At 44.2% G+C, this 24,023-nt stretch overlaps 1 protein-coding gene across 2 annotated transcripts; it reads right to left on the reverse strand.

Moving 5' to 3' along the window:
• Positions 1-1,341: 1,341 nt before the first annotated feature.
• acot11b (acyl-CoA thioesterase 11b) lies at positions 1,342-23,958 on the reverse strand. 2 transcript variants are annotated; one of them, XM_088926988.1, is made up of 16 exons: positions 23,689-23,958; positions 18,489-18,697; positions 17,406-17,475; positions 14,487-14,547; positions 13,599-13,700; positions 13,068-13,203; positions 12,262-12,418; positions 11,394-11,513; positions 8,916-9,054; positions 7,663-7,718; positions 4,715-4,781; positions 4,181-4,269; positions 3,971-4,099; positions 3,179-3,310; positions 2,615-2,741; positions 1,342-2,368 (listed from the first exon to the last, which is right to left on the reverse strand). In XM_088926988.1, exons 2-16 carry the CDS (start codon positions 18,673-18,675, stop codon positions 2,213-2,215), a joined length of 1,728 nt encoding a protein of 575 aa, XP_088783114.1. In that variant the 5' UTR covers positions 18,676-18,697; positions 23,689-23,958; the 3' UTR covers positions 1,342-2,212. The 2 variants fall into 2 exon arrangements, with proteins under 2 accessions (XP_088783114.1, XP_088783115.1); XM_088926989.1 differs by lacking the exon at positions 23,689-23,958 and having other exon boundaries at positions 18,489-19,208.
• Positions 23,959-24,023: the final 65 nt, after the last annotated feature.

Raw genomic sequence — 24,023 nt, forward strand, 5'->3', positions numbered from 1 at the left:
TGACTCCTCTGTAGGAAGAGAAGCAGGCCATTCGGGGCCTTGATTTTCCAAGAGGAGTTGAAGAATGGCTGGAGAGAGGATGTATCGATTTCTCCGGTGTACTTTAGTGAAGACTGATTGCCACCCGAGCCCATCACTCAGGTGCTAATTGAATATAATTGATTGTCTTAATTACTCCACATTATTATTTAGCAGATGCCTTGGTGGCTTGTGACAGGCTAGAGGTCTCCTGCGCTTGGTGCTGGTCTGCGATACGAACAGGAGCCGCGGGAAGATTAACACACAGACCCAGTACAAGTGCGGACACGGGTTCCAGTTCCTCCTGGACTGTCGCAAGGCCCTCCTGCCTGGCCTCTCGGCCAGTGCTGTTCACCCTGTCCAACTGTGCTGCTGGTTCTTGCCCACTGGGGCTGTGTCAGACCCTCCTGTCTGTCCAGCCTGGTCCTCTGCTTCCAGCAGCTTAATAATAATAATAAAATAATAATAATAGTAGTAGTAATAATAATTCCTTATACTTATTTAGTGCTTTTCTAAACGCTCAAAGCGCTTTCCCAACCAACACCAATATGCAGCCCCACCTGGATGATGCAACAGCAGACAGAGTGTGCCAATACACTCTCCACACATCACCTATTACTGGGCAGGAGAGCAGAGTGATGAAACCAGTTCATACATGGGGATTATTAGGAGGCCGTGACTGGTAAAGGCCAGGGGGAAATTTAGCCAGGACACTGAAGGAACACCCCTGGTCTTTTGCTCTGTTCAAGAAATGCCCTGGGATGATAAAGTCATGAAGATGAATATGGATTCATGCACTGAGAGCTACAGCAAAGAAAAAACACAACTGCATGAATTTAAAATAAAGAAATTTGCCCTGTGAAAATGAATGAATGAAATAAACAGTTTTTTAAAGATTTAAAATACATTTGTGTTCTTTCTCTCAAAGTTGGATAACCGAGTGCAATAGCAACATACTTACTGTATACACATGTAATGCATTTTGCCTTTGTGAAGAGTAAATCACCTATAAAGCTCTAGATACAGGAATATAAGTTCTGACACAATTCAGTGCATAGATAGGATATCTTTCTAATCACTTCAATTGCTTTCCAGAGGTGTAGCATGAAATGTATTGTATATTTGACTATCACCACATGGTCTCAAATACAGGGCGACACATTGCAATTCCAGAAACATTTCCCTAATTAGAAATAATTCACTGGGCGGGTACTGGCATTAGACCAAAATAAGAGCCCATAAAGACCAAAAGGTTACTTTCTGGAGGTGGAAGTAACTCTTCAGCATAGTGTTCCTATCCAACAAACTACAGCATTTAAAGAATTTAACACATTGTGATTTATTTAGATCTTGTAAAAGAACAAAATTTAATCTATCTAAATTACAATACTTATTATTGAAATATTTGAACAAGTTGACAGCATGTTATGAAACATCTATGAAATTACAGTACTGGTATAGAATTTATAAGGTCATAGAACACACCAATGTTCCAGTAATAATGCACGTGCACCAACACCAGGAGTGTTAAGCAGCACAGACTGCAAATTGTTCCATTTCTCACTTGCAAAATGTGCAGTACTTCTAATGCATTCTGTGTGAATACTCTAAGTGCCTGTGGCCTGACAAATAAGAAATGCAGGCTATGGTCTCAAAACACACTTGGAAGGCCAAGATTGTACCTAATGAGACAAGTCAAGAGCTGCGCCATCTGAGATCTCTGGAAATTCTGAATCAAGAGTAAAAGGAAATGTAAATGTAGACAGTTTGAAAGGTCATGAAATGGTGTAGGACTGATTTCCAGATACTGCTTTACCTACTTCAGAATGTGCTGATATGTATTACGGAGAGGATTGACGTTTCTTAATTTTTTTTTCCCAAGAAAGGGGAGTCCAAATATTTGGGAAAGTGATACAGAGTGGAGCACAACTGCTGGGATGGAGTGTTATTCCTCGCTGCCCTCAGGTCTCTTCTTCCAGCCGCTGATACCCGCTGCTCAGTGAGAAACGGAGAACCTGAAACCCACCGATCCTGAATCGAAAGGACAGGTAAAACTCCTACCACTCACAGCACCGGACACATTGCGTGTCAGTATTAAAGTCAAGAACGAAACAAAACGTGCACGCAGACCTAGGTCTGTTCTTAAACTCTACTCTGGCGAAACAAAACCGTCTTCCTGTGTCCCATCCCAGCATCACAGCGCCGCAGACAAGGCCGGAGAACCGCCCTTGTTCTCCTCCAGGAACTTGCTGCAGGCACAGAAGGTGCTGTAGAAACTGGAGGAGAGCCCAGCGATGTCGGTGGAGATGTACGGCAGCACTCCTGGTGTTGCTTGGTTGTAGTAAGTTATCTGCGCAAAACAAAAGACGAGAAAAGGGTCAGCCTTCAGCCTGCTCCTTTTCAATCGGGAGCAATCCGTTAGCCGTACTGGGGATGCCCACGTTCTCCTCTCCGGTCCTGATCTCCCATCACTGCAGGCTGACTCGTTTCAGGTTTCAGTGGGCGGCACATGGTCACCCAGATATTACCGTAACCAGGGAGCAGGGGTACCCTGTAGAACGTTCACAAGGTGACGCAAATCGAAAAACTCCTTTACCTTGGTAGTGGTGTTGGATTCTTCCCAAATCGTGAATCCCGCGCATAAGACCTCGCCCCTTTTGAACTCGTCTGTGGGAGGGTGACTGGGCAGCGTGACGGAGCGCAGCGCTATCACGTACGGATCCCTGAGGGGAGGGACAGCGTCATTCCCCAGCCCAGCGTTTAACGAGCAGCAAGACAAAAACGAATGCAAACGGGATGAGTCACTAATCTGTTATCTCGATGCACTGAAGCCTCCTGCTCTCCCCTTGCGCTCCAGACCTGTGGACGCTTCTCCCCCCATCTGTCTTTAAAGCCTACCACGTTATGCAGTTGCCAATTCTGATCTGCGCAATGACCCTGGTCCTCATTCAGTTCAGGTCACTCAAAAACCTAAACCCCAGATCCACTGAAGCTGAGGGGGACGGATACTTGTTTCACACGCAAGACACTATAAGCTTTCCTAATGCCCTGGGCACAGAACAATATTAAATATTATCATTCTGATGCTAAAAGGTTCTGGATCCACAGTGCTTTGAAGCCCTACCATGCTACTTGCATCGAAAACAAGAACAATACCAACCCCTTGTCACATGGCCTCCTTCTTGACGCCAACAGCACAAAATCCTGGAACTTGCTGTCTTTGCCCACGGAGGGAGTGAGCACATAGTAGATCATGTCATCTTCATCCACCTCCTGGATCAGTTCGCACTTTCTGTACAGAAGGATAAAAGTGTGATACACCACATGCCGATGAAAACAGGGAACGCTTTTCCGTCCCCTGCCCACAGCCACTTCTTCCTAAGGAGGGCGATAGTGAGACAGAGCCTGAATCAGCAGACACGGGGGTTACAGCCCGGAGGGGACACCAGGCCATCACAGAGCACGAGTGCACATGGACACGAAAGCACCAAAATAATAATTTACAGAGGCAACAGCACATAGCAAATCTTTGGGAAGTGCAAGAGAAGCAGTAAAGAACAGCCATGCCAACATGGTGAAGAACACTTCACACAGAGCGTATCACAGTGTGGAAACAAACTCAGGGCCCGACAGCTCTGAAGCAGCAGTGCTGGACACCATGCCGCTGTGCTTTCCAAGTAATACTTTTATGAGAATTTAAAAAAAAGAAATCAATTCTAAAACCAAATGAGAAATCCTTGGCCGAATCAAGGCAATAATTTAACGTCGTTATGTGCTTTGGGGCGGCTGTGAATGGCAGCTGTTTAGAAAGAGGAACAAGCACAGTCGAGATGAATTACAAACAAGCCTGAGTAGGGGAGAGGAAAAAGGAATAAATAACAGAAAGCAAACTTTAGATTCTGTGCTCTCTCTCCGGTTTTGAAACGCAAGGATCTCCCGGCAGTCTACGCACTTGTAGTGTTTGTCCCACTCCTGCCTGCGGCCCAGGTCGGACAGCAGGACGAAGACCCGCTCTGCTGGCATGTCCACATTCGTCTCCACCTTGAACGACAGGAACTGGTTCTCTTCCAGCGTGTAAAGGCTCACCTAGGCCAACAAAGCACAAGGCCCATGTCTTAGCGTACTCTTTAAAAGCCAGGAGCCCCCGCACAGCTTTACGGACCTCACCTTCTTTCTCTCCGAGTTCAGAACCCAGCTGTTCTTGGATGCGAGCACCTTGAGTGCTGAGACATTGTTATAGCTGAGGTAAACCTAAAAGCAGAAAAGGGAGATGGAAAAAGGTGATTGCTCCTTGTAAAAAGAAAAAAAAAGAAAATGCAACCGAACTGTTTTCAGGCTTAATTCTCTTCATGTTAAAATAGCATGTAAGACGACCAAATAAATTATGGCCATAGCCACTGACTTGATCCAGGGTCTGCAAATTACTGCTTCTCGATTTTTTGCAGATATCCGAAACTAAAACATGGTAGAACACTAAGAGAGGTACGCTTGATGTTTGCTATTCAGTTGTAGTATAAAGATTTTTTTTTTTGGAAAAAGTTGGACATGGTGAGTACAAAGCTGAGTAGCTTAGTGTTGGGTAAACAGTCAGTTTTTTAAAAATGGCATCATGTTTGCTGCCTGACCCTGGAGGAGCCTGGCTGGAGTGAATTTTTCGCTAGGCCTCTCCCCCCCGTCTCTGGCGCTGTTGTATTACCTGGTTGATAGGGTCCCAGGGCACAGACAGCGGCACCTCTGTTTGCTTGCAGGAGATGATGTATTTCCTATAGGAGACAGAAAGACGAAGTTTTGTTTCCCGCGAAACGGCGGTGTACACAGTCGGCACTGAATAAGCGCGGAGGAAAGGTACTGCCTACACTTGTTGCCATAATGAACGGTGGAAAAATGAGGCTTTTAGGCAGGAGTCAGTAAGTGTGCTTTATCTATAGGTGAAAATGTTTTAAAACGCTCCTTTCGCCATGCTGGCAGAAGCAAACGACACACAGCAGCTGTCTCAGTCTTTCCGAGGACTCCAGTAAACGCAGCTGCCAGTTTTGTAGCGGCTTGCTCCTTGTGAATAAATCATGAGCACATTAAACCTTCTCATTGTGCCAGGGAACAGAAAAAGACTGTGACTGCTGTCTCTGTAGTTTTACACGCACATCTTTCTCCAACTGCTGTGCACAGGCTAGCAGACTGCAACGGCCTTTTCTATAATTGCAGTGTGCACACAGTCGTCTCGTACACAAAGACACGACAGGAGGGACATTTGTGAGGGCTCAGTGCAGAGAACTGTTACGAACAGCCAAACTCGCAAATAAACAAGTCCACCCCTATACCACTGCATAATGCGCTACAGTATAGAAGTATGTATGGCTAAAAGACAGTAGCTCTCCCTTATATAATAATTAAAGTACTAGTGCACTGTCTTTTCGTTAATTTAAACAACACCGATCAACTCACACAACTTATAGTAATCAGTTCAAATAAAGAAAGTGAATCCCTCCTGTGTCCAGTGGATTTCTGTGCTTTTTCTCTCTCTGCCCCACAGCAATGAAAATAGCAATAAAACAGTCAGTGAGCCTGCAAAGTCATGTCCAGCTGGGTGGTGGGTACTTGGGGGAGTGGCAGGGAGAGGCTCAAGATCCGTCTCAAGATCCTAGTTTTTTGTACGACTAAATATGAAAGTTGCGCTCGTAAGTGAATCTGCGAATATTAAGTTCATAGAAGTCAAGACCCTACAGTCAGAAGCCCGGGAACTGTATCTCAGAACTAGGCTGTACAAGTTAGCACGGAGTACCCTAATGCTTTTTAATGGGTATTGTTTGGGCAAATTTCAACAAAGGTGAAACTGTAAAATTAACTGGAATATCCATCCTTGCAAAACAGGTCCCTCAACTGACTCATTATACTGTGGTGGGAAAGGTAGTATTTAAGGGATTACATAAAGGAAAACATGTTGTGTCTACTCTTTAGCTCACCATAGTATTCATAAGTGTTGCTAGTGCACACAAGACATAATACGCCTTGCTGGGATCTTATTCCCTTTGTGGTCTGGAATGTAAACAACCCAATACACAACAGAACCTGGACATGTACTATTGCTCCATAATTGCAGAATTACTTCAGGTCCTTCGCTGACGTTCCTGTATTTGGCCGGGAGATTTTCATGTTGCAACCATACAGGACTGGTGCTGTGCAATGGGCAATACCTTTTCAACACATTTTCAAGGAGAAGAAATGACCCCAACAGAACATAAGATGAAAATGTCTGAATTGCTGCACATTTGTAACATGGTGTTTTTGGGTTGCTGTTGTGTTTTTTTAGTGATTTGAACTTTTTTACAGAATAAACGTATTATAGCAGGGAGTACATAAAATGCAAATAGACCATCTTTATAGTGCAGTTGCTGGTAGTTCACCTTGTTTAATCCAAACTATAACACATTGGTACGATTAGTGCGGTTCAATAAGAAAATATTTACTGTAAATACTGTATGATATACTTTAAAAGAAAGAGGAGTGTAGTGTACATGTGTGGAAACACAAATAACTGCGACAAGTTCACAAAAGAAATAAAATCACGAACAACTGGAGAAAAATGCAAGTTTATTCAGCTTATCACCAGATCAGAATGCCCACGTCTCATTTCCACTGTGTCCTACTGCAGGACTGATTCTGCTTTTAGCAGTCTGCTGAACTACATGCTACTGGCTGTGAGCACTGAAAAATGCTGGAAGCCAGATTATTGGTTGTCAAATAACTCATGTTTCAACACAGGGCAGGATCTGATGATTCCAGGAGAAAGAAGTAAGAGGCACTACTTCCAACTGCTCAGGACTGGACGGGAGTTTTTAGTCAATATGTCAGAATTAGAGCAGATTTCTATATCAGAAGCAGACAGCAATGCAGCACTGAGTGCCTACCCAAGATTACTAGATTCTCTTATAGCATTGATACTTGGAAAACAGCTGAAAACAGCTCCCAGTTTCCATGTGCTTACTGGTGGCCATGAGTAATTCTACACTCTTTGGAACAATTGCAGGAAATCTTTCCTCTTGACTGCCGGCCTCTAATGCATGCATTTACAACCAGAGGCACTTTCCAACTATAATGGATTACCAATAAATCAACAATGTCTCTAACTTTTACTGATCTCCAGGGAAAGCGGTACTCCTTGCTTTGCATCAATATCATTTAGGCACAGCACAGCCTACTACAAACAAAGCAGAGCAATCAAAGAAAGGCTGAACACCACCTGAAGTCCTGTCAGAGCCCCATCATGTGTTCACATCTCATGGATCACTTTCTAACAATTTCTAACTTAAAGCTGGTTAAGCTTGGCTACTTGCATTCATAAGCTTAAAGCAGTTTTTAAAAAAGGGTAACTCCTCAAGTGACGAAAAACAGAGAACCATCCTCAACACTTCCACACCTGCCTGGCCACAACGTTTAGCAGATCATTGACTTAGATGTTAAGGCTGGCTGCTGGTGACGAGGCACAGGAGACTACAGAGATGGGGTGCAATAATAGCGCTGGACTTAAAGGCAGGACTGGCTAAAAGATGGAAACAAAGCACGACTGCAATGTGTTTACGCAGCTGAACTTGCAGCTACCCTGTACGCAATACCAGCAGAGACACCGCTCTTCCTTGGCCTTCTTACCTGTCAAGTCTGATCTTCTTTCTGGCGATGGCTTCCTGGTATCTCCTCTTCCCATCCTGCCAATGGAAATCCCCATGAATTCAAGGGAATCGTCCCTCGTCTTTACTGTAGCCCCTCAAAGGCACCAGGCAAAAGTAGCTGGTGCCTTTGCAAGAATGTAAAAAACCAGGGTCGAGCACGACAGCCTCACACATGCAGCACTGTAACATCAGAGATCGTAAGGCTGCAGCAATGTTTAGTGAAAGAAAAAGACAGCAAGCAGCTGTTGCAGAGCAATGTAGGCTCATCTGTGAATAATCAGGAAGAATTCTTGTTGGGACAAGGTCAGGGGTGTTATTCTATGGCTTCATAACACTGACCTTTTCATGTTTCTCTCATATAAACAAAAATCCATTTGAAAGGTTAACTACAAACCTTAAACATTTAATTTTGTACTACTGTATTAATCTACCTCTGATTGTCTTAGCTGCCAGCCACACTTCAGTCTATAAGTATAAACAGTCAGCTTGTAGAGGCTGTTCCTAGTTTGAAAACACAAAGAATGTTTTTTTAAAAAAAAAAAAAAAAAAGCCACGCAGAGATTATCGCTCTTGAGAAGGTTAAGGAGCTTAAAGTAGCCAAACAGAGCTGGCCTACACAAGTCATTTCCACTTGGGGAGATGGGAATCTTGGTGGCAGAGGCAGAGCAAAGCTCTTAAGGATTATAAACATGGGCAGCAAATTGATTTCAGAAACGGAACCAGCTGAACCACATCTATACTGGGAGTGTTTACAGCAAAGCAGTGTTAATATCAAATGATGCTTCACATCCACTACACTCCAAATCTGAAAAACTACCTTCTGGAAGAAGTGCAACCAAAGGTTACAAAAAACATTTTTAAGAAGTTCATTCATTCAGAGCGCCGTTTTACTCTTTTATACTCAAACGTATGGGCCCCTCCACAGCACTGCATTGACAGCATATATAAGCAAGCAGCTCACACCCGAATCTTGTTTTTTGTAGTGTATTGTACAAAACAATACAGTACAAAATATTGTTATTTACATTATTATAACTATCAATAATATATACTGTATAATATTATGGCAGTTATTTCTATTGTTTTGACTGGATGTGTTACGCGTTCTGTGTATACACTGCGTTTCCGGTGCGTGCGGACAATAATGGAGACTGTGATTCTGATTCGGGAGCAGGTAAATTCAGGGCTGGGGACACACACGGTGTGGCAGAAGGGTGCCCGGGGGGCTCTCACCACTGGCTCCGGTCGGATGTGAGGGAGCGTGCGGGGCTTGTCGTCTCCTCCCGGCACCTCGAAGGTCATGAACGCGCTGTTGATGTGCCGCGGCGGCTCTCCGCCCTGATAGGCCTCCGCACACACGCCGACCTCCACGCTGCGGCACAGAGAGGAGACGCGCGCGTCTGCAGGAGAGAAGAGCAGGACAGAGCCTGCAGCTCCCAGCTCCTCAGACACTGGCATACAACAGCACAGGCCTTGGGGTGGAGGTCCGGCTTGATTACTCCACTGTGTACACAAAGCCCTAACCTCAGCACTGCCAGAACACTGCCATTTATTGTTCGCATTTCCTGAGTCATCAAGCGGCTACAGGCTTGCAGCTCGTTTTTCGCTTAGTTTCCGAGACAGGGATGAAAGTGCATATTCATCCAGGATCAACCCGCTGTATAGCTTCACTGGAGCCTTTGGGCAAAGGGCTCAAGAACAGCACTCCATCCATAGTAGGTTCAGCTTAGTAGGCTAAGATACAGTGTATACTGTGTATAACATGGATACAAAATTATATTATTTGTCTGGCACCTTCATCTATGATTACTTTAAAAATACAAAATAATCAAATAGCACATACAAAAATGTAAACACATATGTAAAACAACAGCATACAAAAGGAATCAAATTAAATCTAAATGCCATAATGAATAAAGGCAGTGCCTACAATTAGTAAACACTGAAACTGGGTTAGAAGTTAGAAGCACAGTGACATTTTGTGCTCAAGACTACCAGTCCTTTGAGTTGGGGATTATTCAATGAGCACCCACAGTATCTGCAATAAGAACAAAGTCACTTACAAAGCAATCCAACATGCAAAAGACTTTGGTACAAACATACCAAGCCCTTTCATCTAAAAAACAATGGCCTCATATACTTTTATTGTGTTTTCTTAATCATCTGTCCTTGAGCAAAATCTTATCTCTGATTTATCTTAATCAGTTTTTACTGCCGTTGTGCTACAGCGTCACTGACAGCTTAATATTTCACCGTGACAATTATGCGTGAAGCTGACACAGAGCAATGCCCTTCCAAAGCGACTGTGTTATTACCGCGCAGAAAACAGATACTTGCAGGCACGCTTGAATCGGAGTAAAAGCACCGGCGCACTGTAATCAATAAGAAATTGTGTTTTTCAAAGGTTTGCCCAAAATGGAAGATTAACAGTAATTCTGTTCACAAAGACTAACAGTTAGAGATTCAAAGATTCTTTTGTCTTAACATTAGTCTCACACTAATGGATCCAATATTTTTTTACAATGAGCTGCTGACAGCATCACAGCAATTCTTTCACTTATCCATAAACATGGCTTGTGCTGCCTTTATCTAGACCCAAGTGTAATGGTGGCTGACAAGCATTTCTTTTTGCCTGCTTCCCTCAACAGCCAACTAAAAAGAGCTGAATGCAACCAAAGGCAGCTTTCCTGGATATCTAAGCTCTATCCCTCAACTATGGATGCATTAAGATAAGATCAGATCACTTTATTGGCCCTATACAATTTCTTGCATTAGGAATTTGTCTTTTTTCGCATACCCCAGCTTGCTCTCCATGAGACACACAGACAGAGAGACAGAGAGAAGCTGGGGGTCAGAGCGCAGGTTCAGCCATTGTACAGCGCCCCTGGAGCAGCTGGGGTTAAGGGCTTTGCTCAGGGGCCCAACGGAGTAGGATTCCTCTGCTGGCCATGGGATTTGAACCGGCAACTTTCCAGCAACAGGCACAGATCCTGAGCCACAGAGCCACCACTCCACCCCTGAAGGCTTTAGACTGGACAGGACTGGAAAGGAACAGTTGGTAAAGGAAATATATTGTCCCTTTTATTGTATAATAATATTATTGTATAATAAAAGGACAATATATTTCCTTTACACAACTGTTCCTTTCAATCAAAATCAAGCTGTCCTTTTCAAACCTGTAGACCTTGCATTCCAAGGATGACATTGAAACTGAATATACATGCGTATCTGCCAAAAGGTACCTTTATATAATCAAGATAACTCTTTCGCAACCCGAGTCAAAAATCTTAATTTGAGTGCTCTTTACAGCACATCATCTCACTGCACCGTACAATTCACTGCATGCTGAAATACTTCGGATACAGAATTTCTTTCCCATCAGCATGATTTTCTAGAAACCCCTGCAACACGTCATTTTCAGGGGAAGAACAGCACGAGGTTTTTAAAAAGCCAACAAATTAAAAAACACTTCTCAACCAGCTGGGATACATTCACAAACACGGCGCTTGGACCAGCCCCAGTACACTGTTTGTTCAGGAAGTGTTTAATAAACTTAATTTCAACACCACAACGGTGTCTGGTCTCCACCGCCCACGCAACAGAACACCTTAAGACCCAGATGAGGTGTTACATGTTCATGGATTGTTGTTGTGGTTTACATCCAAGCTGTAACTAAACATGCTGCAATCTAAAGCCTTCCAGCAGACCTACCTTTTCTTGAAAGCGTTGTTGACGATGGCCTTCAGAACCACGCGGTCTCCCACATGAGAGGGGGCCCTGAAGTGGAACATGTCAATGCCTCTCAGAGTGGGGTGAGCGTTGCACAAACGGCTGCAAAAGAGAGAAATTTCATTGCGGAATATGAACAACTTTTCCATTTACGGACTGTTAGCTGGGCTAGGCTGAGGCCTCTGCTGACATCGGCCTATAAGGGCTCTCTGTGTTGTAACAGTAATGCAGGACAAGGTGGGAAGGGGCAACCCTCACCCACAGAAAGCAAGGGTGCCCCCTAGTGGAACACAGAATGATAGCTTCTTTGTGAACAGGCCATCGTTAACAGGCTCTTCTCAATAACAACACAGAATGTTATTAATCGGAATAAGCCAACGCGTTTTGAGTTTGAGGCTCAAAGTGCGCAGCTCTGTGTGTGTCAAGTGCAAATGCAAAGCCCCCTGTTTTCTCAGGTGGCGCTCAAGAGTAAACACCTCCCCAGATGGAGTTACAGTTCCGCGAAACGTGCGAGTCATGGGCTTACACCGCAGCTCCTGTCTATCATACAGAACAGGCGAGTCCGATTCCCGCCGAGACAACAACACAACAGTGCAGCAGGACCTCCCGCCTTTTCAGTCCCGACTCCGCGACCAGCTTCAGAGCGTGCAGGGGCAAAATACCCCCATGAGTTCATTCGCACAAAGAGGCTCCCGCTGTCCTGACGATTTATGGGCATACCCACCCCATATAAAGAACGGGGATGCTTTTGCAACGTAATAAAAAAAAAAACCTGTAACGAGCAAAAAGATTACCCTCGGTGCTTAAACGTGTTATTTAGCCATTAGCCACAGAGCCGGGGGCACAGTACCTTGCTGCAATGGTGGCCACGTTCTCCATCCAGGCCATGATCTGCCCTCCAAAGGTGTTGATCTGGTGGTTGGCGTGAGGAGGCAGTACCAGCTCTACGCTCTCCACCCGCGTCTTCTCCGCTGGCACGGCGTCCTGGTGCTCCTCGCACTCCTCAGCTGCCACAAGGCGAACACAGAGTCTGGCATCAGAGCCACGTGTGGCCTGGCACACAGAGGAGCTGGCAGTGCCAGCCACAGACGGCTCCCGGTGATAAGATCGCATACACGGGGGGTTCGACGGGTTTTCGGTCAAAATCTGTTCAACGCGATTTTAACACCCCCCGCAGTTGTTTCATAATCTGCAGCAGGAGGTCAGTAAACGCAATTATAAAAAACGAGTCACGTCTATGAGGTACTAATTTCAATACTCTCTGGGTTTCTGTGCAGCTACAGTTCCTCTGTTACTTCATACAACTTTTTCTACATTGCATTAGTGTTTTGCAACAAGTGCATTACAGTGTGTAAACGAGAAAATTAAGTTACTTGACAGTTTAAATCAGAGGTGAAAGCATTCAGGACTGAAAGGATGAAGTTGGACGTGAATTATTTTTGAAGTCTGAAGGACTGTGTTGACTGTGAGGTGGCGAGCGCGCTCCTCCACAGGATATGTTTTTCACTCACGCCAACTGCTTGCTGGTGACCAGGCCTGATCGGCAACCTAACAGCTCATAGCTCCAACTCTGCCCGCGGACAGCGACACCCTCCCCAGTGCTCCCATGGGCTCCCTGCAGCCTCTCAAAGTCTGACAGATGTGGGGGCGCCTGACCTATCTGAAAGGTGCCGTTGCTGAGCAGGTCTTTCATGATCTCGGCGTGGATCAGCCTCATCCTCCGGCGCTCAGCGGCGATGCTGTACTCCATCTGCTCCTCCTGTGTCCTGGGGACGATCTGCTTCAGCTGCACCTGCGCAGACGCCAGGACAGGGGGAATGAGGACAGGTGTGCCTAATGACTGTCAGCCTGAAACACCATTAAGCCTGGTGGCTACTTTCAGAAATGGGTCCTTCAGGAAGGTTCTACTTTTTTCCTATAACTGTGTTTGTAAGAACCGCCAAGATTTAAAGCTTTTAGAGATGAGTTTCACAGATGCGATAGAGCAGCCTTAAGCATTTCATACAGAGCTCAGGAGAGGGAGAAAAAGTGATTTTCAAGCAAGCATAGGCAGAAGGACAAGGAGCTAAATTACACAGAGCTAATGGTAGACCTTAGCTATAGAAACACGCTTAACAGTCTAAAGGGTGTAAATGGGTTATACGACATCAGGAATTCGAGAAAGTGGTTAATTCTACCTGATCTCACCTTCGCTGAATCTGTGCGCCTTGCCACAAAGGTAGCAAAGGCATTGCACACCTTCCACTGCTGCCCAATGAACAGGTCCTCACAGCTCACCACAATACCCACCTGAAAGGCAAGGGACGCGCATTTCACAGGTCGGAACGCAGAACGCAGGTGGTTAAGTACAATGTCAAAAAAAATGGAGAAAATAAAATCGCGGGCCTTCCTTAATTCTAAAAGCCCATTCTTAATTGTTTAATTTAACCACAAATGAAGAGATATAAAAGTAATTGAACATTTCGATATACAGCTCTGCCTTAATGCCTTGGATTCCAATATCACTGGGCACATTCAAATGTGTCCGCATTGCCATGACCAGGATTGCCTAGGTGGTGCCACACAACTGGCGCAGCACTGGGATTTAGGCAGCCAGGGCAGCCTTGCCTGCTAGTACAACAGCAAACCCTGCCAGGTCAACAGCAGCTGCAGGCACAGGGTGTCATCACTGCAGGGACACACCTCTCCTGCAGTCAGCTCTGAAACCTCACTCGGCGTCAGCGCTGGGCGTGCAGAGTGTCAAAGGGCGCAGGACTCGGTGTGGATGGGGGCCTGAAGAGCCCGTCCGCATGTCCTTATTGTCCACGAGTTCTGCCCCCGAAAACACGACACCCAGCTGGCAATTCCAAATTGAGCGGGTATTACATAAAAATAATCGACAAATCTGAATTATTTTAGTTCCTCGTGGAGCTCCAGGATCATTTGTATCACCAAAAACTGGAAAAGGCTCGGCCAGATGGCTTCCTCTCATCGGGAGCCTGTCTCAGGTTCTTAAGAAAGTGATGACCAGGCAATAATCTGAACAGGTGCTTGCAGGAACTTCATCAGTAACGCGGTGCCGCAGTTATTACTAACCTCCATGCTGGAGTTGAAGGCTCTGTTGACCTTGGCCTTGATGTTTACTACTTGTCCAACCCTAAAAGAAGAGAACGATTTTAATTGCCACGTGTGTAACAGAAACCTGCAGGAGAAGATAGAGGTTGCCTTGGGGGATCTGAACTCCAGCTTCTTCCTTTAACTCACTTTGCCACATAAGCCTGTGTGTAACTATCAAATCTAGAATAAACACTCCTCGATCTGTTATGATGCCCAGAATCGGCATGAGGAGAAACATATAGTTTTATCTTAATATCCAATAAACAAATTAAGAATAAATAAATAAAAGCATAACTTATACACATAATTGATTACTATAATGCACAACCATTGCACTTTGGGTTCTTTCTCCAGAGAAGTGTTTCCTCATCTCCGCTTCAGATAAAGGTTAGCTGAAACTCTCAGTGGGAACCCTCTAGGAAAATCCCTCCCTCCTCCATTAAATCCATTTCCTTTAGCACGGCCACCCTGCCCCACGCAGCACTGGCGCAAACCCGCTGTCACATACATGCTCAGGTAAGACATCTATCGGAGCAGAACATCTAGAGACTTCAAGCACTAAGCCGTGCTGTGCACTGCATACAAAGCAAAGACTATTCCTGCAGCGTGAGCTCCAGAGCCACAAGCAGCAGGGCACCTGAATTTTAATCAGTGCTTATTTTATGAAGTGCTCCTCCTTGGTGAGCACTACCTCCAGCGTGACTGCGCGCGTGCAGAAGAGCCACAGGCCCCAGCCAGCAGGCTTGCTATCCCAGGAGCCCCATCAGCAGTGATCTCCTTCAGGGTACTTGGAGAGAGTGAGTTTTAGTTATCGCTTTACGGCAAAAAGCAACATGTCCCACAAGTTTGCGTGTATGGATGCAAACATGGATACCCCTTTTCGAATGCACCAAAATACAATTTTGTCATTCTTATTTACTGAAGACAGGATTTCAAAATCATGTTCTTAAACTACACCCCATACACATCAATACCCCTAAACTGCAAAGGCACCCAGTGTGGTCTTACAAACATTTTAAGAAATGTAACAAGGCAATTTCCATTTGTGTCTGACATTTCTTGATATTTTCAGACAAAAAAGATGATCAATTATCTGGTTAAATCATGGGCTGTCTTTTGTATATACGTACAGTAGGTAAAATGGCATTCAAATGTATGGATTATTCTTTTCATCTATTTTAAGATCAGAAAGACTGCATCTTCTGCAAACGTTTACAAAAAAATCACGCAAAACATCTGAATGTTTTAAAAACTCATGTTTTAAAATGTTCTTGACAGTCAGAAACCGCTAGTTCTTAATTAAGATGGGGGAAAAAAAGTCTTTACGAAAAACTCAAACACTGTTCAATAAAACACTGAATCATAAATCAGAGATCTGGTATACTGTAGCTAAATATCCGCTTTTCTCTCTGGCACAGACAACAAACGGGTTGAAGACAAGACTTCCCAACTAGTGGGAGCAATAATGAAGACGCACGTCTTCTCTGCATCCTGAAGGCTAATCACACAGATGTTTCTAACCTCATTGTCAGGTAGAGAAAGATCAGGGAGATGAGTGGGCTCAAAGTTTGCTTTGGTGTCCTTTTTTTTTCTTCAGCAGCATTTTAATTGAATTCTGCTTGCTGTAATTAAAACCCCCATGAGTGGCAACAGTTGCGATAATTAATTAGGCCTGCTCGTAGTTTACACTACTCAAGAGAGCTAATTAGAGCTGGCTGTAAAATAGTCAGTGACTCTTCAAATTTTATTTGCTTAACAAATGACAGTTTTAGCAACACAGCTGGGGGTTCTAATAGCTTAACAGCACTGGGCACCTGTCTGAGTTGTGCTGAACATTGATCAAAAGTCATGCTGTACGATAATTAAGGGTCTTCCTACAAGTGCTGCCTGGTCTCCATCAAGATCCCTGGGGGGTTCTGATGCAGTGGGGCTGCTGCTGATTGGCCTGGGAATCACAAGGCTCATTCCTATCCTGGCAGGTTATTATCCAAAGGTGGCTGGGATTAATGGCCACCCAGTCCATATGGTTTGCAACTTGCAAGCAATGCAAACACAATACAATGCAAAAAAAAACAAAACAAGCATATGTTCAAAAACACATAGATAGCATTTCAGCCTCGTGAAATACATCTACCGAGTAAAACCTCAGTAGAACCACAGAACAGGCATTTTCATTCAAAGTCTGAAATCTGACTACAGGGACCCACCCCCAGCTCTGAACGAGAAATTTCTGACGGATTGCAAAAATTTCCTTTAGAATAAAAAAAAAACAAATTCCAATCCCAATGCTACCCACAACTAATTCAAGGAACAAATCTATGTGTTCCCAGTTTTCATATGCTGTCAGTTCACATGCATTATTAATTTGGTGTTAACAGTATTAATTTAGTATTACAACACCGCAGACATGACAAATAATACCTCTACATTTGCTCTTTTAGTAAGGCAAGCTCAGTTCTTGGTGCGATTGTCTTTATAAACCATTTCAAAGCCCCTGAAAAGGAGAGTGTTTTGACCTACAGAGCAAAAAGCACCTTGTCGCATATTCTGTCCCCACTCCTTCAGATCTGCCCTGTGTCTGAGGCGAAGGAACCAGGAAATATCCCACTCAGCACTACACCGCAGTCTTGGGAGACCCCGGGAGCTACAAGCAATTAAACACATGCTTTGCGCTGTCTCCTGTGAATTCCCATTCTGCTTCTAGAGACTAAACACAGAAGTGCAAGCTTACAGATAACTTGTATAGAACATCTGAGGCTATTAATCTGCAGACACACACCCTGCAAAAATGAGCAAGTTAATTTATTACTTTACTTTACATTCCAGTGTCTGAGGACATGAAATCGAGCCATTTATTTTTTGGGACTTTGCATTTATGAAAGACGATTAGAAAATTACCCGATAGTGTGTTCAAAATTGATATCATCTACAGAGGCTGTTATGCAGGGACATCCGGCATGTCTTTCAGCTGAAATCAGAAAAGAAATTGAAGACGGTTAAGATCTCTGTATAGATAACATATAGGACACACATTTCCAATACAGAATGGAAAGAACAGATATAGAACGTGGTTAAGTTAGTTTACTTATTCTGCAGATCCAGCCATCCATTTTTTAACCACTTTATTCAATACAGGGTCACAGGGGAGCTGGAGCCTGTCCCGACAAGCAATGTACACCAACAAGGTGGGGTACACCCCAGACAGGACGCTGGTACATCAGAGGGCACACACTCACACAGGGCCGGTTTTCCCAGAAGCCAATCAACCTCCCAGCATGTCTTTAGATTGTGGGAGAAAACTAGAGAACTCAGAGGAAACCCATAGGAACGCGGAGAGAACATACAAACTCCACACAGACAGCCACCCAGGTCTGGAATTGAACTCGGGGTCCCTGTGCTGTGAGGCAACAATGCTCACCAATGTGCAACCATGCCACCCCAAAGAGGAAACATATTACATTTTTAGGTGGGGAGCTGCGTCAGCATGCGTAGGCTGCAAAGGAACAAGTAATAGGTTTATTCCATGCTGAAAAGAGAAGAGAGAAAACGTTTCGGCTGTGGAGCCCTCTTCGGGTGTGATTTTACATTTTTAAGCAACTTTAAATTTCAAAACGGTGATTACCACTATTCAAAGTTCTTAATTCCTAGCAAGTTTCCTTACCCCACTATTCAACTAAAAGATCAATTTTAAAGAAAAGGATGAAATGCAGCTAATGAGACACTGTATGCAATACAATAGCTGCGGACTGAGGCGTGAGATTGCAGGTGTTTTTCCTTTTTAAGTTTTAAGGTGAGCAAATGAGTAACGTGTGTCGGACAGGCTCTCTGTAGAGGAGCTGCTTGCGGGTGTGTCACGAAGCCAGACTGGACTAGCAGGATATTTTTCAGTGCTGCCTTCAAAAAAAAAAAAAAAAAAATAGCGTGGGCACCCTCAGTCAGTGGCTGTGGACTGTCCAGAGGGCGGAGAGAGGGGAGTCTCACCGGAGAGACAGGCGGTGGAGTCCATCCACTTAAGCAGCTGCCCCACGCTCAGCTCGCCGCAGTGGTTCGCGTGGCACGGCAGCACTATCTGGCTCATCTTGACCTCGGTGGGGTTTCTGTAGACCTCCCCACTCTCCAGGACAAACAAGGGCTCCTCCAGGAGCGCGGACTCTGTGCCGCTTGACATCGCTGCTTCAGAACTGCAGAGGCTTCAGAACACAAGTAAAGCAAAAAGCAATTAGTCACTGAGTTATTATTACTGCCAGGAAGACAAGGGGCTTTTCGTCTTGGCTCTCTGGGTGTGGGAGCTGTTCTTTTTCTCCTTAAAACCCTACTGTTTGTACTGTTAAATGGCAGGGTGTTAAAATGAATTTGCCTGAAAATTCAATCCCAATGGACTGCTGACGAAACAGTAAAACAGTACGGTGTACGTGCACTACAGCATTTGCAAAGTAAAATACCCAGACCCACATAAAATATTTTTATTTAATTGATTTTATTTATTGATAAGTTATTTCACCAGGTGACATTAAAATGCGCACAAATCTTAAGGAATTCCCTTTCAAGAAACTCACAGGTCCTCCTTTTTTGCCCAGCCTGAGTAATGTCCGATACCGCATTTAGAAAATAGCACACTTAAAGAATAATAAATGCAAAGAAACAGGATAATCAGAATATGCTGTGCACACAATGTACGCAGGGATTTAGAAAATGGTGTCTTAAATGATTACAGTAGTGGTTTTACTACACACATTTTAGGACAGTGTGTACTTTGCATTCTTATGATCATCTGCAGTTTCAGCTGTTTTCAATTTAGTTTTTATCTAAGTTCACAAAAGGAATTTTTGGATTTCTGGATTTTTAATGCTAAGTAACTACAATCCATGCTTTAACCATACTGTTTATATATAAGCCCTCAGCTTTCTTTCAATTCACTGTACCTTCCTCTATGTACCTTCCTCACTGTACCTTAAACCTCTATGCTAATAATTACAAAACATAACACTCAACGCTGCTCTTGGGCCCGTTATTTCAAAAAAGCCACATGATCGGTGCTTTGTCAAGCTCCGACATGGCCACAGCTCAGAAAACAGCTAATTCTGAAGAGCAGTGATAATGCATCTAGGATCTGTGGCAGAGAAACCACAGAAAAGGCCAATGTTTGACCAGGCTCTCCTAGACTAGACTTTAATAGGTCTCTGAGAGAGAACGGACAAGTGATGGCTCCCTGTCCGATCCTGAGCAGCTCAATGGGATCCTCTCCGTTCAGTGCAGCATGAACAGCACAATCAAGAGAACATCATAATAACTCCTTACACTTATATAGCACTGTTCTGCACACTCCACTCAAAGCGCTTTACAGGTAATGGGAACTCCCCTCTACTGCCACCAACGTGCAGCCCCACCTGGATGATGTGCCAGTACACTCACCGCACACCAGCTCTCAGTGGGGAGGAGCACAGAGGGGTGAAGCCAGTTCAGAGATGGGGACTATTTGGAGGCCATGACTGGTAAGGTATTTTATTTTTACCTTTGCTACTTTGTTGACTAGTGTGGGATAAATGTCCCACCTCACCTTTTCTTCCATTTCTCAAAAAGAAGCCTCTCTGGAATCTGACCATGGACGGAGAGGAGCTGCAGCTGTTTTAAAAAAGACCCGGAAAACTTGACTTGGAAAACACGCGGCACCTCCAGGACTGCCCGGCCCTGTCCCAGACCACCCACCACTGCTGACAGTGGGAGTGCCACGAAGGCTGAAGTACTGCCTCCACCTTGCATTCAGGAAATCACCTTCCTCAACTGACAGCAGCATTTTCTTTCATCAGACCTCTGATTCCTTGTCACATTTCAGAAAAAAAAACTACAAGCCCCATATGATGTAATCTCAGCAATGCCTGAAGCATGAAAAAAAATCTTCTATTTCCTCCACAATGTTCTAAAATAACAAACGTGCAGTACTGATTTATTAGCACTTTTATCATATTTTGTACTACACACAATATTGATTTGGGAGAAGGACTTGGACAAGCAGCTTCATGTTAGAATGAGAAAGTCATGACTGCTTTCGAAGTTGTTAACTTTCAGAAGAAGAAGAAAAACTTGTCAGACTTTGAAAAGTGCAGTAGTCAATGGGCTGTGCTTCGTCTGAGTCTTGGCAGCGCCCTATTGATAAAACGCTGGCAAACATACAGAGACTGAAAACAGCCAGCACAGCTCGTACAAAGCCTTCCCACACTACAACTGGAGATGAAAACATTTCACTCTGGTCTCTAACAACTTTTGTTTTTCTCACACCTCTTTTAAGGCCCCTTGCACACATTATGGGAAAAAAGCAGGCTTATGCATGCACTTTAAAACTACAAAATCCATTATTTAGAAAACCCATGAATTACAAAACCCAGATGATTAACTTGTCTTTGACAGCAAGAGACGAACACGAGAATTCCAGAGGAAGTGGTTTTGAAGCCTTGCAAGTCATTCCCCGAAACTGTCATCGCTAGCCTTCTCTTCTTCTGTGAACATCTACTGCCTGTGTAAGCATTTTCACACTGGGAAACACTAGTGGGGTCTTACAAATGTGCCTGTACAGACTTAACACAGGTCTTTAAAATATAGTATAAAAACTAAAAAATAAACAACCAAGCATTTAATAGTCTTGTACCGAGCTGGCATCCAGAAAAACGTCATTTCCTTCCTACGCTGCAGACTGCAGCTAGTTGTAGGTAATAAATATTACAAGTTCCAGTCCTCTCTGAGTTTCAAAAATGAGTTTTGAATGATTACTTAACGGCGGCATCTCTGAGTCAGCATGAACTGGGATCTTCAAAAACGGAACAGTGACAAGTTAGCTATTCAAACCACATGCCTGCACCAGGATAACTCATTTATATTTAAATAGATAAGCAGATAAGGACAATATTATTATTGTATTGTGTTAGTACACAAGAGAGCCACCTACTACCCGAACCAGAAAAGCAGAGACAATACAACCACAGTGCAACACTTTCTAAAACACCCCCTTAGGTTTCAAAGCTTTATATACTGACCGTCCGCAGACCTGAGGGTCACTTTACTGCTTCCCAATGCGGTGCTTTAAGGATGCGAGCACTACAAAGCAAGCGAGATCAGGGAGATGCTCCTGGATCAGGGCCATGCCACCATGACTCTATCTCTGCCCCCGGGGCAGGAACTCTCCGGCAGCTGCGTCACTTCACGTCCCATATTCGAGTTTTGCAACCGGGTACGAGAAACCTGTGTTAGTCATCCGACCTTCAACACAGACTTCTTTAAAAGCAAATGAGCCAAACCTCCATCGAGTCACTGCATCCGCGCTGAGAGATAGCATACTTCAGGAATTGAAGGTCATACTTTAAACAAAAAAAAAACACAATTCTTAATAGCCTTTACCACCGGAAAAGCAAGAATGCACTGTGTTCTTTGGGCAACGTCTGCACTCTATATATAGACTCTCACCTTACAAAAATACTGGAGTCCCAGACAAGTATTACTGCTGGAATGTGTTCCTGCCCTCTGTTGCTCGGCTCTTCAGGAAGAACATTAATAGCGGTGTTATGCCAAGTTGACAGTTTTACAGTCTAACGATACTGGCCAGTGCCCGTCTCTGACGCGGTACGCCTGTCTGTGGTAACACTGTCCACAGCCGGCGAACCCCCTGTCACTCGTCAGCTTCGACTGGATTTTTTGATGACAGTTTGCGCCGAAGCAGCTCTGGACCAAAGACAGAGCGCTGGGAGGAACAAGAGCTCCTCGACCTCTTCTGGCTGAGAGAACCAGTCTGAAACACCGCCCTTGGCTTCTTTTATGAAATGGCTGGACAAGACCATCGGATCAATTAATTACCAACTACCAGCTGGGCCAGCAAGGCTGAATGGCCTCTCTTTTCTCACCCCTCTCACGCTTAGGAACCGTGTGTATTCTTAACAATATACAATATACAAGAACATATTATATTCTTAATATAATGTATTATAGCTCCACAAACACAGACCCAGTGTAGGACCAGTCAGATAAAGCCCACTGTATGGACTGTGTGTGATTCTTGATTTTACTCACTGCCTTACTGTTTCTGCAGACCCTCAGAAAAGCCATTTACTGCGAAATGATCAATATTCAATGATCATCGGTACCTAATCGTTCTGATAAATCGGAACTTCAAGCTAAACAACGTTGACTGGCTGTGAACTGGTGAATCTGGAAAACAAGATCTCTCAGGACAGGCTACCGTATATCTTCTGTTTTGTGGGAAACGACAAAAATACACATTTCAATACGAATTAAAGGTGAGTGCTCACTATATTAAAGTACAAGCCTTTCATCGTTATTTAGGTTGACCAAAGAGTATCTGCACAGCAGTTTCACAGGTTTTTCTGTTTGTAACAATCGCTTTGGTTTGTCGTTGTTTTTCACTGTTTCATCATGATTTATTGTGCTTTACTGTGTTTAATCGACTGTTTTGTAACACAATTAGCTCTACGGCACTGAGAAATGGCTGGGATTTCACACTGTGTGCAGGTGTTAGGACAAATTCTGCATCCCCCCATATACAGGGGGATACCACACATCATGGGTTGTCAAATTTTGTCACAACACTGACAGACCAGATGAGCTCAGTCCCTGTGAAAAGCCCTGAAAGTGTCTGAAATAAAAAAAAACAGGTTTGGGGTGAGAGAATTTGCACGGCGAGAGGTTTTCGTTTTGCACTAGAATTTGCAATCATGTTCGCGTTACGTTTATGTGGAGACTTGCAATGTAAAACCGACCTAACCTCGCTAATTCCTGTGCTGTGTGCGGGTCAGGACCGTTCAAATTAAAGGTGCTTTTCCTGAATCAAACAAACAAAACAAAAACCAAACAAAATAATACTGTATGTACTATGCACGTCCTTCATAAACGCCTTTTAGTACACATTGTAACAGATTCACGTGTTACACAACCGTATTATCTTAAGAAGGCATAAACAAAAACACGTTTGCACATAAATACCACAAGTATATAGTTGCAAAACCTCATACAGCTGTCACAATTTGCAAAACAAGTGTAAAAAAAAAAAAGCATTACGCTCCAAACAGAGGAGATTGAGCAACTCTGTATACACCGCTGACAGGTCCTCCGATTTGTCCTTTTAAGTTTGTCACCGGGTAACTTCAAAACTCGACTTTATGTAAATATATCGTCTTACTTTAAAGTGGATCCTGAAAGTCAGACCGCATCTGCTCCGGCCGGCCGGTGGGCTCGTCAGAAAACGAGGTTCGGTGATTTTTTGGGGGGGGGTTTTGCAAGACCGTATCGGAAAAACTACCGGAAATCCCGACCGACTTCAGACAACACGGTCACAGCCCGTTTTGACCCCACACACCACACTCCCCGTACTTAGATGGCGCTTGGCGGAGGAAAACGAGGACACACCTCTCAAAAGTCATTCCCCTTAAACTACATTAAGGCGGCACACGCATTGAGACGCGTTCCTCATGCCAGCCCTTACGCACTATTCACCATTGCGTTTGCGACCTTTGC

This window comes from Atractosteus spatula, chromosome 11, assembly GCF_055471065.1.
Source record: "Atractosteus spatula isolate fAtrSpa1 chromosome 11, fAtrSpa1.hap1, whole genome shotgun sequence".
In the NCBI taxonomy this organism is placed as follows: Eukaryota; Metazoa; Chordata; class Actinopteri; order Semionotiformes; family Lepisosteidae; genus Atractosteus; species Atractosteus spatula.

Excerpts from the sequence above, each read along its gene's own strand:
- acot11b (XM_088926988.1), bottom strand. The coding sequence starts at position 18,675 with ATGTCAAGCGGCACAGAGTCCGCGCTCCTGGAGGAGCCCTTGTTTGTC. Across the intron at positions 4,100-4,180 it reads TCGGAGAGAAAGAAGGTGAG|CCTTTACACGCTGGAAGAGA; the intron begins GTCCGTAAAGCT and ends GGCCTAGGTGAG. Across the intron at positions 2,369-2,614 it reads AATCCAACACCACTACCAAG|ATAACTTACTACAACCAAGC; the intron begins GTAAAGGAGTTT and ends TGTTTTGCGCAG.